We start from the raw sequence: 14874 nt of genomic DNA, 5'->3' as shown, positions 1-14874 counted from the left end.
ATCCCTCCTCCTCCTGTCATCTCCATTTCTCATGTGGACGATCACCTTGCTGCTCCTCTTCTCGCAGGCGGCGGATTGCCGCTCTGATGAGCTTCCGCTCCTCAAACTCGCTGGCACCACGGAGCTGCACGCACACGCACACACACACACACACACACACACACACACACACACACACACACACACACACACACAGGTTGGTACGAATACTCATGAGGATAAAACCACGGCTGCACGGGAGAAGATGAAGGATGTTCCATGCTGATCGTTGTCTTTGGTTAAAACACTCACCAGTTTGTTGAGCTCATCCATGTCCTGGATGCTTTGCAATTTCCCTGACAGGATGTCTAAAGCTTCGCGGGTGTCTGACCTGTCGGGAGGCAGGCAGGCAGACAGACAGACAGACAGACAGACAGACCACATGGCAGTTATTGTATTGAAGTGGTAAATAAAAGGTTGCTTCAATGTCTTCATGCTCAGACATACAATGATGAATTACTCAACGTTGAGCTAAACACCAACCCAAGCAAGATTCGCAACACACTTTCTGCAAAACCTAAAACACACAGTATCAAACACACTTTATTAATTCTCGACATCATCCATTCTCAAAAGATAAGTCCTCCTCCTCGCTGAAAGGAATATGAGTCGGAATATTTTTATTCCTCGTCAAACATTCAGCGCAATTCCCAGGTGTGGTTCTCAGATGTTTGATTAATGCGTGCCCAGATAGCGCTACAGAACAGCCCTCCACCTAAAAAGTTTAGTTTGAGTGGTCACTATGTTCACTTTGATTCTCCATTACAGACACTAATAGCGTTGGTGAGAATCTGCTTTTGTTTCTTTGTGATAGCCGTCGTGTTGCTGATACATGATCTAGGTGTTTTTAATGACCCACCACAGCCCCTTTTCCTGTTTTAAGGAAGCCTCACGGCTGAAAGCAGGAAGTGGACTTGGCTGCAGGTATAGCACTTTGTATAACAAATTTGTGTTTGTCTCACAAGCAAACACATGGACAAAAACTAAGATTTCTGTTTAACCAAGGTTTATATTTCACGACAGGATCAGAGAGAAAAAACGTGCTGTGTGGCTGCATAAACCCCCTCACCCTTACATTTCTATGAAGAGCAGTTTCCTGAAGTGTGGGAGCACGGCAAGAGACAACCAATACACCAGACACTTTTATTACCCAATGGAAAAGCTTTGCAGAGGGATGAAAATTACCAAAAGGAGTCTGGAAAAAGTGATAACATACCAGGAGTGAGGGGGTGGAGATGCATTGTGTCTGAAAAAGGTTGTTTTGATCCACCATTTTTCTTCCATTTCACTGCTTTTTATTTTGGTTTCCATTACTTACATATATGCTATAGGTACCTATTCTATCCATTATCCTCCCTTGCTCGCTTCATTGACATAAAAGGATTTGTGCAAAGGATGAAGCGGAATAGTTCACATTCCACGAGCGAGGAGCTGAGGATAACTCAGCCTCCAGAGTTTAGCTTAAGTGCACGCGTCTTTGTGCGTGTGCGTGCGCCCCCTGAACATGTGCGCACGTGCCTACGTTTTTCTGTGTGCACTTTCTATGGCAACTCAAAAGAGTTATCCCTCACATTTCCGTAGCCGGAGTCCTCGAATGAGAACGGCAAATGGAAACAATTAAGCTGTGGCAGCGGCCTTAATGAGATCCAGTAGCAAGGGAGGGAGAGAGCAGGGTGTCCTCGCATCCCAGAGTTGTCAAGACCTCACTCTATCCCCGACCAGATGCGGGGGCCGTGGCCCCGGTCTTGGTGCTGTGCCAGTCATTAATTAGGAGCCACAGTGGTTGCCGATCAACCATGGTCCTCGAGCTCATTGGCTTACACGTTGTAACTTTCATCTATTCAAAGAAGCAACTCGACACCACGAAAGCTCGAGGGTATACATCAGAAACCACAATGCGGTTTCATCTTTTAGTGTTTGCTTGTCCTATTTTAGAATTAGATCACCCAACAAATATTCATCAAGTTTAATGACAAGACGGTGACATTGAGAGTACGCTGTAAGTCAAGAGAGCTTTCAGTGTATTGTAATGACAACTGAAAGGCGCGTTTCTCCCGAAGCCTGTGTGCTGCACTATAATTGCTTGATAGATGTGGTGCATGGTGGTGTGACTAGGAGAGGAAATAGAGAAGTGTGTTTTAATTGTACATTTTGAAGTACACAAACATTTTTTAAGAAAATAACCCAGTGGATTTGCTGACACGACTTCTCCAGATTTCCAGGACTTTAACCTCATTTCCCTTGGGAGTCGGCGAAACTGCATCTGGGTCTATGTTTGTTGTTTTAACATCTCTAGTGCACCTGGACTGGGCAGTTTGTCATTATGTTGTATTATGGGACTTTTGTGCTTTAGTGTGTATATTTGTGTGTGTATTTCCATTTACATCCACATCTACTCAATTTCAGTTGACGATTAATTGTCATTCAAATAATTGCAATTCACAGTTTAATTATTATTATTATTATTTTTTTTTTTTAATCGGTTCTTTACATGCCTTCATCATAGTGGCATAAATGTAAACTTGCAATAATACATGGAGACCCATTTATTGGGTCAACATGGATGGAAACTTATGATTGTGGAACCTAATGATTTTACAAAAAGATTGGCCTCTGCTCAAATAATTGCAATCAGGCAGTTATGTGATAATTGTGACAGCTCTCGTGTTACTGTGTACAAACTCACCTGTGTTGGTTTTCCTTGTCCTCCTGCTGGTTGAGGCGTGTGGGACGGAACCGCTTGGTCGCCAGCGAGGCCTCCATGTCCTCGATCTCCCTCCTCCTCAGCTCCCGGATGGCTGAACGGATCAGTCTCCTCTCGTCCAGATCCAAGGTTCCGTCGAGCTGCACATACAGCAAAAAGAAAAACAAAAGAAAGAAAGTGGAGGAGAGAAAGGAGTCAATGCCAGTCAGACGTTCCTGTGTGCAGACGCAGCGGGACACCACAGAACCAGACATGCGGCATTGCAGAGCGGAGTTAACCTCCACACTCAAATCCACATTCATGAATAAAAAACCCACGAGGATGGTTGCATCTGAGTAAACAGCAACATCAAATGACGGGGAAGGTCACGAGCACACCGCGGCGTAACTTAAGACACGGCTCAAGTCAACAGCCACCCCCCTGTTTGGCTCTGTCGAATTTGTCTCAGGCGCTTCATGAGAAACCAGCCTGCCGGCCACTCCGCCCTGCGCTGCCTTGTCTTGCACGGTAGCCCATGTTTCGTCCTCTGTAATTAACACTGCTTTACGAGAACATTGGAACACCCATTTACAACACAGAGCAGACTTATGGCCACTCTGCCCCACCAAACATACATAGCTGTCCAGCCATGCAGCCATGGTTTCGGTAAGAAATATGTTAGAAGGGTTATGGAGACTATAGTCATTAAGGTTCGTAACTGGGGCGTGTGCTGTTCGGAGGTATGATCTATAGTGTTGTGCTGGCGCAGTCTTTAGTGTCCATAAGAGAGCGGTGTCGATAGCCTTAAAGTTTTGCATTGACATCTGATTTGAGTTCAATGAAGGGCAAAGGAAAGACCAGAGAAACAACGGGAAACAGATCAGCATCTGTGGTTGGGTTTTATGCTCTACTTGTGAGGCACATTTGATCTACAGGAAAGCTCTCCAACTCCATCTGTTGTCTAAGTACTATCATTTCCACTTGTATTTCAGCCAAGACACTTAGCCGTAGATTAAACAGTTTATTTAATTCAACCATATGCTAGATTGATAAGCATAGAATCATGTTTTGGGCGTAAAGGCTCTGCTCCAGTGGCCGCTTCGGTCATAACCGGGAAAGTCTTACCAATGCAACCCAAGGAGACACAGAACAGAGCTGAGCCACCTCTTGCTTCAACCTCCATCTTGGCGGTTAAGGCAGGAGTGGTGGTGGGAGATTTTACGCAGTCGGGCATAGCAGTGTTGAAGGCAGCATTTGAGTACGTTAAATGAAGGAGCTGCGATAGATACTACGGACATTCCGCTGACGATGAGCATGACTCCATGCCCCATCTGAATTCACACTTTAAGCTACATTTCTTTACGTCTGAACAGTAACCACGCCGCTATGGAAGGCTGTTGACTGAGGCTGATCTGATGAAGTGGGCCAACTTGGAACACTCAGAACCACTGAGCCGTTTGCCCTATCAGGTGAGCCAAAAAGTTGTGTGTATTTCTCACAGAGCAATTAAGGTGTGTCCGTGCAGCCCCATTTATGTGTGCCTACAGTACCTATTTGCGAAAATGTGTGTTCTCCGTGTTAAATGAGTTGTGTAGAGAGGCACGGTACCTAAATCAGCTGGCTGCTTGCATGTGAGTGACAGGCCTGTGCATGGGAGGGTGGAGGGGGCCCTCTCCTGTCATGTGGAAGACAGAATTCTCGCTGGGCTCTGCTACTGACAGCGGAAACCTGTCAGCGCACGCAGAGATGAGCAGAGCCTTCATCTCCAGCTGACAGAACCCATAGACCTCAAAATCACAAGCTCTCTAATGGTTTTCTTGCTACCCCAAGGTAAAACTTGCGAGACAGACTCCATTGTGCATCATCTGGCTTTCTGGTTGTGGAATTTGGATCCGGGGCTAAGCCGGTCCGGTCCGAGGCGATAACATTGAAAAAGGGAGCGAGACAGTGAAAATGAGCTCACGTGGTTCATTGAAATCTGAGCCCAGCCTAAAGCGGCTGTCCTCCATACCGTGTTTATTTGTTCTGAATCGTGGATGCATTTTGAAAATGGTTTTGGGCTGAATGCAAAAGTGAAAAGTCATAAGGTAAGAAGAGAAGGTGCTACAAGGGAGGATATGCGGTGGAGGAAGAAGGAAGGGAGGGGATGTATCGTGGTTGACCGATGACGGAAAGGGGGGGGGAAAGAGCGCAACTAAAGACAAACGAGACTTGACCATGCCTAAAAATGGGCAGATGAGAACAGGGTGGGCAAGGAACAAGACTCACACAGGTCATTCCTCACATTCCTGCTGACTCACAGGGAGAGAGAGAGTCCTAAAATCCAACAAACACAGCCTCCGTCTGAACCAGTGATGTGACACATGGGCAGAGATGTGTGAAAGGAGAGGATATTAATACACAGTTGTTTAGTTTTTTTTCTATATCAACACATTATTCTCTGGCACGCACGCATGCACGCACGCACGCACGCACGCACACACGCACACACGCACACACGCACACACACACACACACACACACACACACACACACGAGTTGTCTTTTACCGCATGGTCAAGCTTACCACCAAGTTAAAGGAATGATGTGATTACATGTCCAGTGTGCTGCCAAGTTTTCAGATGAATGTTATGTATTCACTGTTCAGATACAAGAGAAGAACTGCCCAAAGCCAAAGGATTTTCTACAAAATAACATTCACTATAGCCTGACATTTTTCAGGACCACATTCTAGGACTGTGGGACAACACAAGTGCAGTCTAGACGCAAGTAGAAATGTGGACGAATAGTACGGAGCAAAGATTGGTTGACGTGTTTCCGAGCAAAAGCACATCAAAGAACCGACACAACAAAGAATCCCATAATTTAAAACCCTATCTTAAGGCAATAAAAACTGTTGTTTTGGGATAAACAGACCAGTCAGTCGTCACAGCTTTGCCCGCCTCTGTTCTGATTGGCTGTGACACACACTTGTGAAGATACAACTTGCAAATTGGCAGAATGTCAGCAGTTGAAACTGACTTTTGCTTCAAGCTATTTGAGTAAAACACACCTTGAACCTGGGCACTTGCCAAACAAAACACAACATAACCGTTAAAGAACCAGGGACGGAAACACACCCATGTCGACACAAAGTCCACTTGACAAAACACCCCCCAGATGAAGGTAGCCAATACAAAGAGTTAAGTATGTCAGGCGGAGGGAAAGGAGGGAGGAGGGAAAATGAGTTGAAAGAAGGTATAGAATTTAAAATAATCCAGAGTTCAGTTGCACGGTGACGCCACCTCAAACCGAACGGCTTGCCCTCGCAGGCGTTTTTTGAAATCGGCAGGAGGCTTCTGGGTAACCAACCGTCAGTGAAGTTAAATTAAAATCCCTGCGAGCCAAACGTCAGCCGTGAAGGCCGCTCTCACAATAACACCCCTGTGCGGCGGCGGCCGTTGGGCCTCTCAGCGCCATTGTACTGTGGCGTCCGCAGAATTCCCAGACCGAGATGACAAAAAGAAAGGAAAACAGACCCTTTTTTTTTTTACGACCGCGTCGACAGACAGAGGTAGTACGCGTGTCGGTGTATCAAACGTCTACGAGGCTCGTTTCACTGGAAGATGAAACCGTCATCACAACGTCCCTGAGCTTCCAGCGGCCTGAGTCACAGCGCCGGCCCCCGTCACAATGCAGTCTGGTGTACTGTACTGCGCCGAGCCAGAGTCCGAGTCCCACCTGGCCGGGGGTGACTCACCGCGGTGACGTGACTCAGTACGCAGAAACAGGATGGTGGAGGCGGTTCTGCTGGATGGGGTGGAGAACAGACAGCGAGGGAGATTGACAGATGTTCAAATGCAGTCTAGGTTACTTCCATTTAAAAGATGAAATACTATACTATAACAATGAAAATGGAGATGTACGTTTAAAAAAGTATATATAGCTGCGTGATTACATGACCGCTGTCCATCTTTTTCCTGTTGGTTTTGTCTGGTTTACTGTTTGGCCATTTCTGTTTTTTTTTCTTTCGGCATAAAATGTACAATATTTGTTAAAGGGGACCTATTGTGCAAAACTTTTTCAGTGCTTGTGCACATACAGTTGGGTCTCTGATGGGCACAAACTGTCAAACAAAATGTCCTGAAACGAGCGGTTCAGCTTTGCTGCCCTAATATACATCACCGCAGTAATATACGTCACTTCAGTAGAATTAGAGCTGCACGCCATCTGAGCGCCACCGGACCCGAGAACACCGAAACTAAGAGCTTAGGAAGGGAAGTGCTCTGCTGTTGGCTGCAGAGACCAGCATAAATCTTTTAAAAGAAAGAGGAATTCATAACAACTGTCCGTGACAAAACTGCAGACAAGGTAAATATAAGTATTTAAAAAATAATTCTGCTGTGTGTTTCTTTCTGTGTGTGTCCACTAGGGGTATCACGATTCTCCAAATCCACATTTCAATTTGCCTTTCGATTTTAAGGTCATAACTCGATCTTTGATTTAAACATACGTATGTATTTATTTTAGTACTGACAGCTATGCCACTGTTCGACTATCAAGTCCTGATTTGTAAAGAAAAACAACTTTCTAAATAAGTAACTTATTAGATTCAAGATTCAAGATTTTTATTTGTCACATACATATACATACTTCCATACATATATGCAGTGAAATGTAATGCAACGCACCCGGTGATAGCACACAAGAAGTCCTAGGAAAAAGTACTAAAATAAAATAAAAAGTAGAAAATTCCTTTCTAATAGACCGACTAACTGACTCCTAAAACGTAATACAGTAAGTGGAATACTTATAGAATAAGATAAAAAATATATAGAATAAAATACAATAAAAAATAAATTGAAATAATTAGAATATTAGAATATTATTAGAATATTATTAGAATATTCAAAATGATATAAAATAACTAAAATATGAGAATATTTAAACAACACACTTAAACAGTTGACAGCTTTAGCAAAACTAGACTTCAGAATGATAAATAATAAGTTCCTTATTCCACTACTTGTAAGTTACTCACCAAAATAAGCACAGAAAAACAGATGCTATTTCTTTGCCAGAGGGGAATGCTGATAAAAGGAAAATTACTACCTGCAGCTCCGATCAGAGCGATCTTTTCTCCATACAAAGCAAATAAAAACGCTAGACGCTACTCCGTTTCCTTCTGCTGCTCTGCTTAAGAGCAGATCGCAGATCGCTCCTGAAAAAAATCCCGCCCGTGTTCTCACGGTCTGGTGGCAAAGCCCCCCACATCTTTGGAATTACTGGACATTCTGGTCAAAAGCGTACTCTCCCTTGTACACACAGTGAAACGCCGGAGGAGAGGGAGATGTGTCGGTGCGTCGTGCGTCTCCGCTGACGCAGACTTGGCACACCGTTACCGGGAATGTTTCTCTCTAAATTGCATTCACTGTGCAACAAACAGGATGAACTAATTTTAAACATTGGGGTTTTTGTTTTTTTTGTTTGTTAGAATGGCTCGAATGCATAAATTGATTGGTATTTTCAGCAAAAATCTTAAGAGACCATAAATTAACTTGGTGAAAAGGAGCATAATAGATCCTCTTTAATTAAACATGCAGGTGGAGGGCAAGGCATCAGTGATTGTTCTACGTTTATAATTGTAATGAATGTGAGGCTAATGGTGATAAAGTTTAAAAAAAGAAAATGGATACCTAGGGAATTTCAAAATATTTGCGTCCGTCATAAAACGGGGCTTGTTGAATATTACCTGGAAAACTGGGTAACCAACGTACAGGAATCCTCCCAAATTACAGGGCGCACTGCAGCAATGCGCAGCAAGAGCAACAAAACAAAACAGCGATCTTAATATTTTATGAGCCGTCCTGTGAGGGCATGTAGCTCTCTGACTCACTTCCTGCTGAGAAACTTTGCCAAAGAGCAAACCACAAACTTGAATGCAGACATCAGAATTAAATAGCTCAATCAATCACTGTCAATTAGAGGGTGTTTATGGCTCACCAGAATGCACCGGTAATGCCGTGCAGCTGGGGAGAGCCTCCTGCAAACTAAAGAACAGTGACCTTCAATGACCTTCAGTGACCCGCGAGTGACCTACATACACTACGGGCAAAACATTATTTCCAAATGTTCTTTGTTTGGTTTTTTAATAGTTTAGTTCTGTCCTACTAAATATGTGACTATCGGCAAGTAGATGCAGGACTCCAGACTAACTTTTTACTATGGCTGCCCCCGAAAGTCGACGACTCGAATCATCAGTCGGAAACCCGTCAATCAACTGAGTTCCAGAGTTGAGCAGTCGGTTTTTTTTTTTCCCCTCTTTTTCCCCAGGCAGTGTGCATCACTATAACAGGATAAAACAGATAGAAGCTTACAAAATTCACAGAGATAACATTTCAATGGGTAATTATAAATGGGGAATCATAGAAGGGAATCATATTTTGTCCGTGTCCGGACACAGACGCAAACATGGCTCGCCGTGCCCCGTTCCTCCAGATAAAAAACTAAAAACAGTGTAAGGGCGGGGCACGGGAGAAGAGGGCACGACTCTAGACTCGTTACGATTTGGTTTCTGCGCATAATGCATGTAGAGGGGTTGATCGGGGACAGTCAGGGAGAAAGCGTCCCCATTATGCACAATTTCGTTCCATACCGCACTTGTTTCATTCCATTAGGAGATGTGGAATAAAATAACCTACTATATAGAATAAAAACCGTCTGTTTTGGCGCGCCGATCGTGGGCACCGGCTGCCGCGCGCATTGTTGGTACCATTGGAAAGGGAGACCAGTGCGAAAAATGCACCCCAATCGCTCCTGGCTGCCGAGCTTGCCGACAGGAAGAGCACCCCCAAAAACAATTTCAGGTCAGGATTAGCCATTTAAGGAACCGAGACAGGGCACTGCAGCGTTTTTCTTAACAACAAAATAATCAATAGTTGTTATAGTTCTGTTCATTTTGGATAAGGCTACTTTTTAAGGTTGTGATGTCACTCACAATTTCTCTTGTGCGCAAGGAATGTTGGAGGGAGTACAGGGCCCGTTCTCACACACACAGAAACATGCATGGCATATGTGCAAAATGTACATAAAATCCTGCTGTACGCTGACAAAATAATCTACAGAAAATAAGCCATGTTTATAATATTTGTTCAAAGGCAAATATCTGGCTTTTATTATTTTTTGAGTCAGACCTGCTAAATTCCAGGCGCATTGGTGCAACCAATGAAAATGTTTAGTCACACTTGACAGATTTGGAGCCCTGAGATATGTTAAGCATTCAGACAAGCGTGATCCACAGTTAGGCTATATATCACGTCCAAATACATGGAGTGTCAACGCTAAAAAAAGCAAAGTCGGTAGCCTCATCCGCCATCTTGGGTGTGCTAAAATTCTGCAGCGGCATTGCGTTGCGTCCTGCCTCTGCATGCTCTACCCAGGCTCCACCCCTTATCTAAACCAAACAGAGTATTTCCAGTAGGTGTAGACGTGTCTGACACGGACAATCTCCGGTTGTGTGCTACATGTGTGAAAGGGTAACTCCGGACAATGTCCGGACTTGATTATCTGGACATTGTCTGGAGTTCATGTGTGAAAGCAGCTTAGGTCTACTGCTTCAACTTCAGCCACATTGTGTATTCTGAGCTGTTGAGCCATGCCAGGCATGTTTCTGTGTGTGGACTGTCTATCAGCGTTTGTCATTTTGTGCTGAGAGTTGAAATGTTGGATGTTACCATGTGGTCCTACATCACGGTCACTTAGGCTAAGGAGCGTTTTGAACCTCCAGCCTGACATTACCTGCTCAGGGCTCGACATTATCGGTTGCCAGGTTTTTTTTTTTTTTTCGTCTGAGAGAATGACAGCATCCGTGATCAATTAACTAGTGGACTCGTTCTCTGATATTACATTAGACGTGGACACCCTCCGGGTCCACTTCTGTTTGAAAGAGCTCCAAAGCAATGCTGTGTTCACAGGGTCAGAAAACTGTAATGCGTGACGCAACCTGGAAAGACCTTTTTTCACCATACATGTGATTGCATCCCTGTACAGTTAATTAAAACAAAAAATGAAACTGGGTGTGAAAAAACATTTTAGTTAGAAGTAGACAGAAAAAACTAAAATTAACTGAAACTATATTGTGTACCTAGAAAGCTAATTAAAATAAAATAAAAAAATACAGGAAATGTCTTTAGTTTTAGTCATTTTTCTAGTCAAATTTGTCAACATACAGTAGTTACAAAAAAATAACCAGCTCTTATCTTTGTAGACGGACAGCATTATTGAGGAGCATGGCTCAGACCTCATCTGGTGGAGTGCTACTTTTAAATGGAAAGATGCAAACGCAGATGCAATATCTTAATTGCTCAAACTATAAGATGGCTAAAAATAGCAACCATATTTTCAGTTTCGGCAACCAAAACCTGATGCCTGGTTGCCAACCCGGCAAACACACACGGGTGTTTGGATGTTATCAGCCCCTCCTCTTTCTGCTCCTCTTACCTCCAGCCATGTGACTGAGGCCAGCCGTCCTCAGGAAAAGGGTTCTGACCTCTTTGACATCAAGAGGGGCTAAGCATGAAACTGTCTCAATTCCATCCTTAGCAATTTCATGCCAGTGCTCTGTAAACTTTTAAAAGTGTCATGTCTGTCTTAACACAGGCTGATAAAAAGAAAAAACACAGAGATACCGAAAGAAAGTAAGTGCGAGGGGGGAAGTAAGTGTGTGTGTGTGTGTGTGTGTGTGTGTGTGTGTGTTTGTGTGAAAATTAGGGGGTTAGGGTAATAATTTCCAGAGTGGACTGTGAGGTCAGAGTTCAGCCAGGCAGCAGATCGGATCAGTGATTTAAATTTCGGCGTCAGGCACCACAAGTGAGTTTGGCCTTATAAGGACTGTGGATACTCCTCAAAGTAGAGCTCGAACGGATTACCAGCTGCTGCTAAGGAGGCCTAACTTGTACAGATGCTCAAAAGTACATAAATAATCACACAACCATGGAGTTGAAGACTGTGACGAAAGAGATTGTGTAGCTGAGCAATGTTATCCTTCATCACCGCAAAACCTTTCTATAACTTACACTGAAGAAGACCCTCTCTCATCAAAGTTCGGGCTTGTTCATATTGCAAAGAGGTCATATCATCATATATTTCTTATTTACAAAGATATAATTCTGTTTTTCAAAATTGCACTCCTAATAAGGATTTTGCACCCCTTCCCAAACACTCCATACATTTTCATTTTGTTTTGCAATGTGCAATTCTTTATTTTAGTTGTGATATGTAAGGCATATTCGTATACCTTCAAATACAAAAACGGTCTCAAACATGACAGAAAATAAAATACTGTTATCACTCTGCACATACCACACCAATCTAAATATGAATATAATCCCCGGGTTTCACTTACTAGCCTCCAGCATGGAATCAAAACAAAACAACAATACAATGACCCAAATCCAAGGTTAGATTGCAGTTTGCAACGATGCTAACTGCAGGTCCATTGTCTGCGGCGGAGGACTCGTGAGACGTGAGCGGGAGTGCAAACAAAAGTGAGAAACAGGGCCAAAGGAGGAAAAGGGAGCCAGGCAGAGAACGTTCTCTCCTTTTTTCTGCACCATATGAGCACAAAGTGGTTTTGGCTACGTGGGAGGGATTTGTTCTCCGTCAATAAGAACACAGTGTTGGGATGTTAAGAAGATGGACAGGGGGGGGGAGTGCAACGGACCCGACCTGGGAATCCAATGTCGCCCTTTATACTTCAAAGTCCAGGCATAAAGAAACAACAGATCGAGGAATGCATGTGGGTCAGAGGGGGGTCCGGGGCATCGACAAAGTACCGGAGGACGGACTGTAATGACGCATTGAAGACAGATCCAAACACACGCTAATCACTCCCAACTGAGCCCACACCAGGAGCACGCTATGGGCCCACTGGAGGCTGACGGCCGCTACGCTCTTACATTATTGCTTTGGACTCCACGTGCTGACGGATTATCACCGCGAGAGACCGCATGTGCAGGGTCAATGCCCTTCGTCTATGGCTCAGCGCTGTAGTGAAGCTCATTTAGCAATCGCCTCCAGCAAGAGTCCAATCTTTGAGTCGTTGCCGTTATTCACCCGAATTACTTATCGACTGTTGAATGCATCAAAGACAATTTGGAAGCTCTAAAATACAGTGGCTGACTTGTCAATGTCAGACTTTGAATGGAGGTCTCTGTGTGCAGTTTGACTCTCTCTCTCCCTCTCTCCCTCCACAGGCTAGGCCGGCAGGTCAGGTCATAGGGTAAGCAAAAAATCCAGGTCAATCACTGCGTACTCAGGACAATTTTGATGCACATTTGGAGGCCTCAACACAGGATTGCGTCTGGGACAATCACATATTCATATCAAATGAGGTAGGATAAAGTGTTCTCTCCAACGCCTTTAGGAATAGGGTTTCTCTTTTTCGTTTTTAGCTTTCTTTCCACCCACTCAGCCCCTACCAAGCTGGTGTTTACAGTAAATAAAATCCAACCTTGAAAAGAAGTGGAGGGTGAGAAAGTACATAGCCCGAGTTGCAACTTGATCACTGACAAAGCAAATCCTTTGCAATTAAAACCCAAATTCTATTCTATGATCCAATGTGGGTTTTTTTGGACTCTCCAAACGGTTAAACTAGGTCCCCTTTGTTTTGTGCCACATCATCAATCTCCCATCTTCCTGTCTCTGTTTACATTTTCTTTGTTGTTCAGACTTCCATTACAGCAACCATGGATCATTTTCAGCCTCCTTTTCCCCCCCCCGAAAGAACAGGGCTGGGTAGCATACAGTCATCTTTTTCAGAAAATATAACGTTTCCTATCTTAAATGATAGATATGTGAAAAATGTACACATCAGAAAGAAACTGTCAACATGGAACATCCAAACAGAACCAGATAAGATATCATCACAATGGCCTGTTCCTGCACACTTTCAGGCACTGTCCGTCACAAAAAGCCAGGTCATGACATGGTACAAGAGGAGCCTTCTCCAAATATGGGACAATACTGCTCGCTAAAAGTGAAGCTTTGCACGATTGGCTCTTTAGGTTTAATATGAGGGGTGAAAGAGAAAGTCCTATTGGATATACACTGGGAGGGGAAGGCATGTTTCGAGGCTCCAGAGCCAGACCGCTTTCTTCCACTAGATCTTCCGGGGGCCAGAAACACCAGCTTCACCATGACCACCACAGCAACACGCAGCAGGAAGCACGTGGGGCAATACTGAGCTCGACAAATCAGCTGTTTCTCTCCAAGTGCTCTCACTTTAAACAAAGCAGGCTGGAAATCAAAACATCAACATCCGCTGGACAGTTTCTGTGGATCTCAGGAAATTATTCTTCCCTGAGGGATTCACAAGAGGAAGGCTCAAGCCACAGTCCTCCTCCCGCTGTATAAACCGTGCTGCTCCTCTCTGGAGAAAACAACGGCCATTGTTCCCCGAAGACAAAAGCATAGCCATATTGTCTGCACACCGGAACCATGCAATTTATTTCTTCATACTTTAGCAGTCGTGTGGGTGTGTTGGTGCAGCACCCAAACATATCTAGTCCTGTCACAGAAACAAAGAGTGCTGGTAGATTAACGTGCCGGTTCCTGCACAGTGCACACTGAGCTCCTATACAAACCGGGCCACACCTGATTAACATTCCAGATTCAACATAAATACTGCTAATGCATGTAACAGTAATGATAATGAAAGTGGGGCTAGTAGAGGTACATTGGTATTTCTGCATTGGCAAAAAAAAAAAAAAAAAAAAAAAAAAAATGACATAAGTAATAGATGTTTAGGAATACTTTGCCTATTTTCAACCTTGTTTATTTTTATTAGTTGAAAAAGTGGTGTGTGTATATAAAGTAACATCCAAAATACTTCTCAATATTATCTGTATTGCTGTAGCTCAAGGGATCGCAAGGGACATCTGAACTGGAAAAAAACAAAATTGCCTGTTCACTGTAGTACACACCTTAGTCATCTTACTCTAAAACATAATTTGAGAAAGTAAAAAATGAAATGACTGAGTGTATGCACAGAGGATATTATGGATCGAGTATGTGTTTTGCTACATCCTGGCAGAGTCAAAAAGTCAACCATAATTGTATGAGTGCGAGTTCAGCGTCGAAGACATCCAACAAAAGAAAAGCCCAACTGCAAACAG

At 43.8% G+C, this 14874-nt stretch overlaps 1 protein-coding gene across 7 annotated transcripts in view; it reads right to left on the bottom strand.

Annotated features, from left to right (window-relative positions):
• smtnb (smoothelin b) overlaps positions 1-14874 on the bottom strand; it is a 55866-nt gene that overhangs the window by 33117 nt on the left and 7875 nt on the right. For all 7 annotated transcript variants that reach the window (XM_080003874.1, XM_080003875.1, XM_080003878.1 and 4 more), the window contains exons 2-4: positions 2726-2883; positions 292-370; positions 46-124 (exon numbers count right to left, since the gene is read on the bottom strand). In XM_080003874.1, coding sequence (XP_079860000.1) covers positions 46-124; positions 292-370; positions 2726-2883 — 316 coding nt within the window. The remainder of the gene's footprint in view (positions 1-45; positions 125-291; positions 371-2725; positions 2884-14874) is intronic.

This window comes from Zeus faber (assembly GCF_960531495.2).
Source record: "Zeus faber genome assembly, chromosome: 7".
Lineage (NCBI taxonomy): Eukaryota > Metazoa > Chordata > Actinopteri > Zeiformes > Zeidae > Zeus > Zeus faber.
This window is presented reverse-complemented; position numbering and strand designations above follow the sequence as displayed.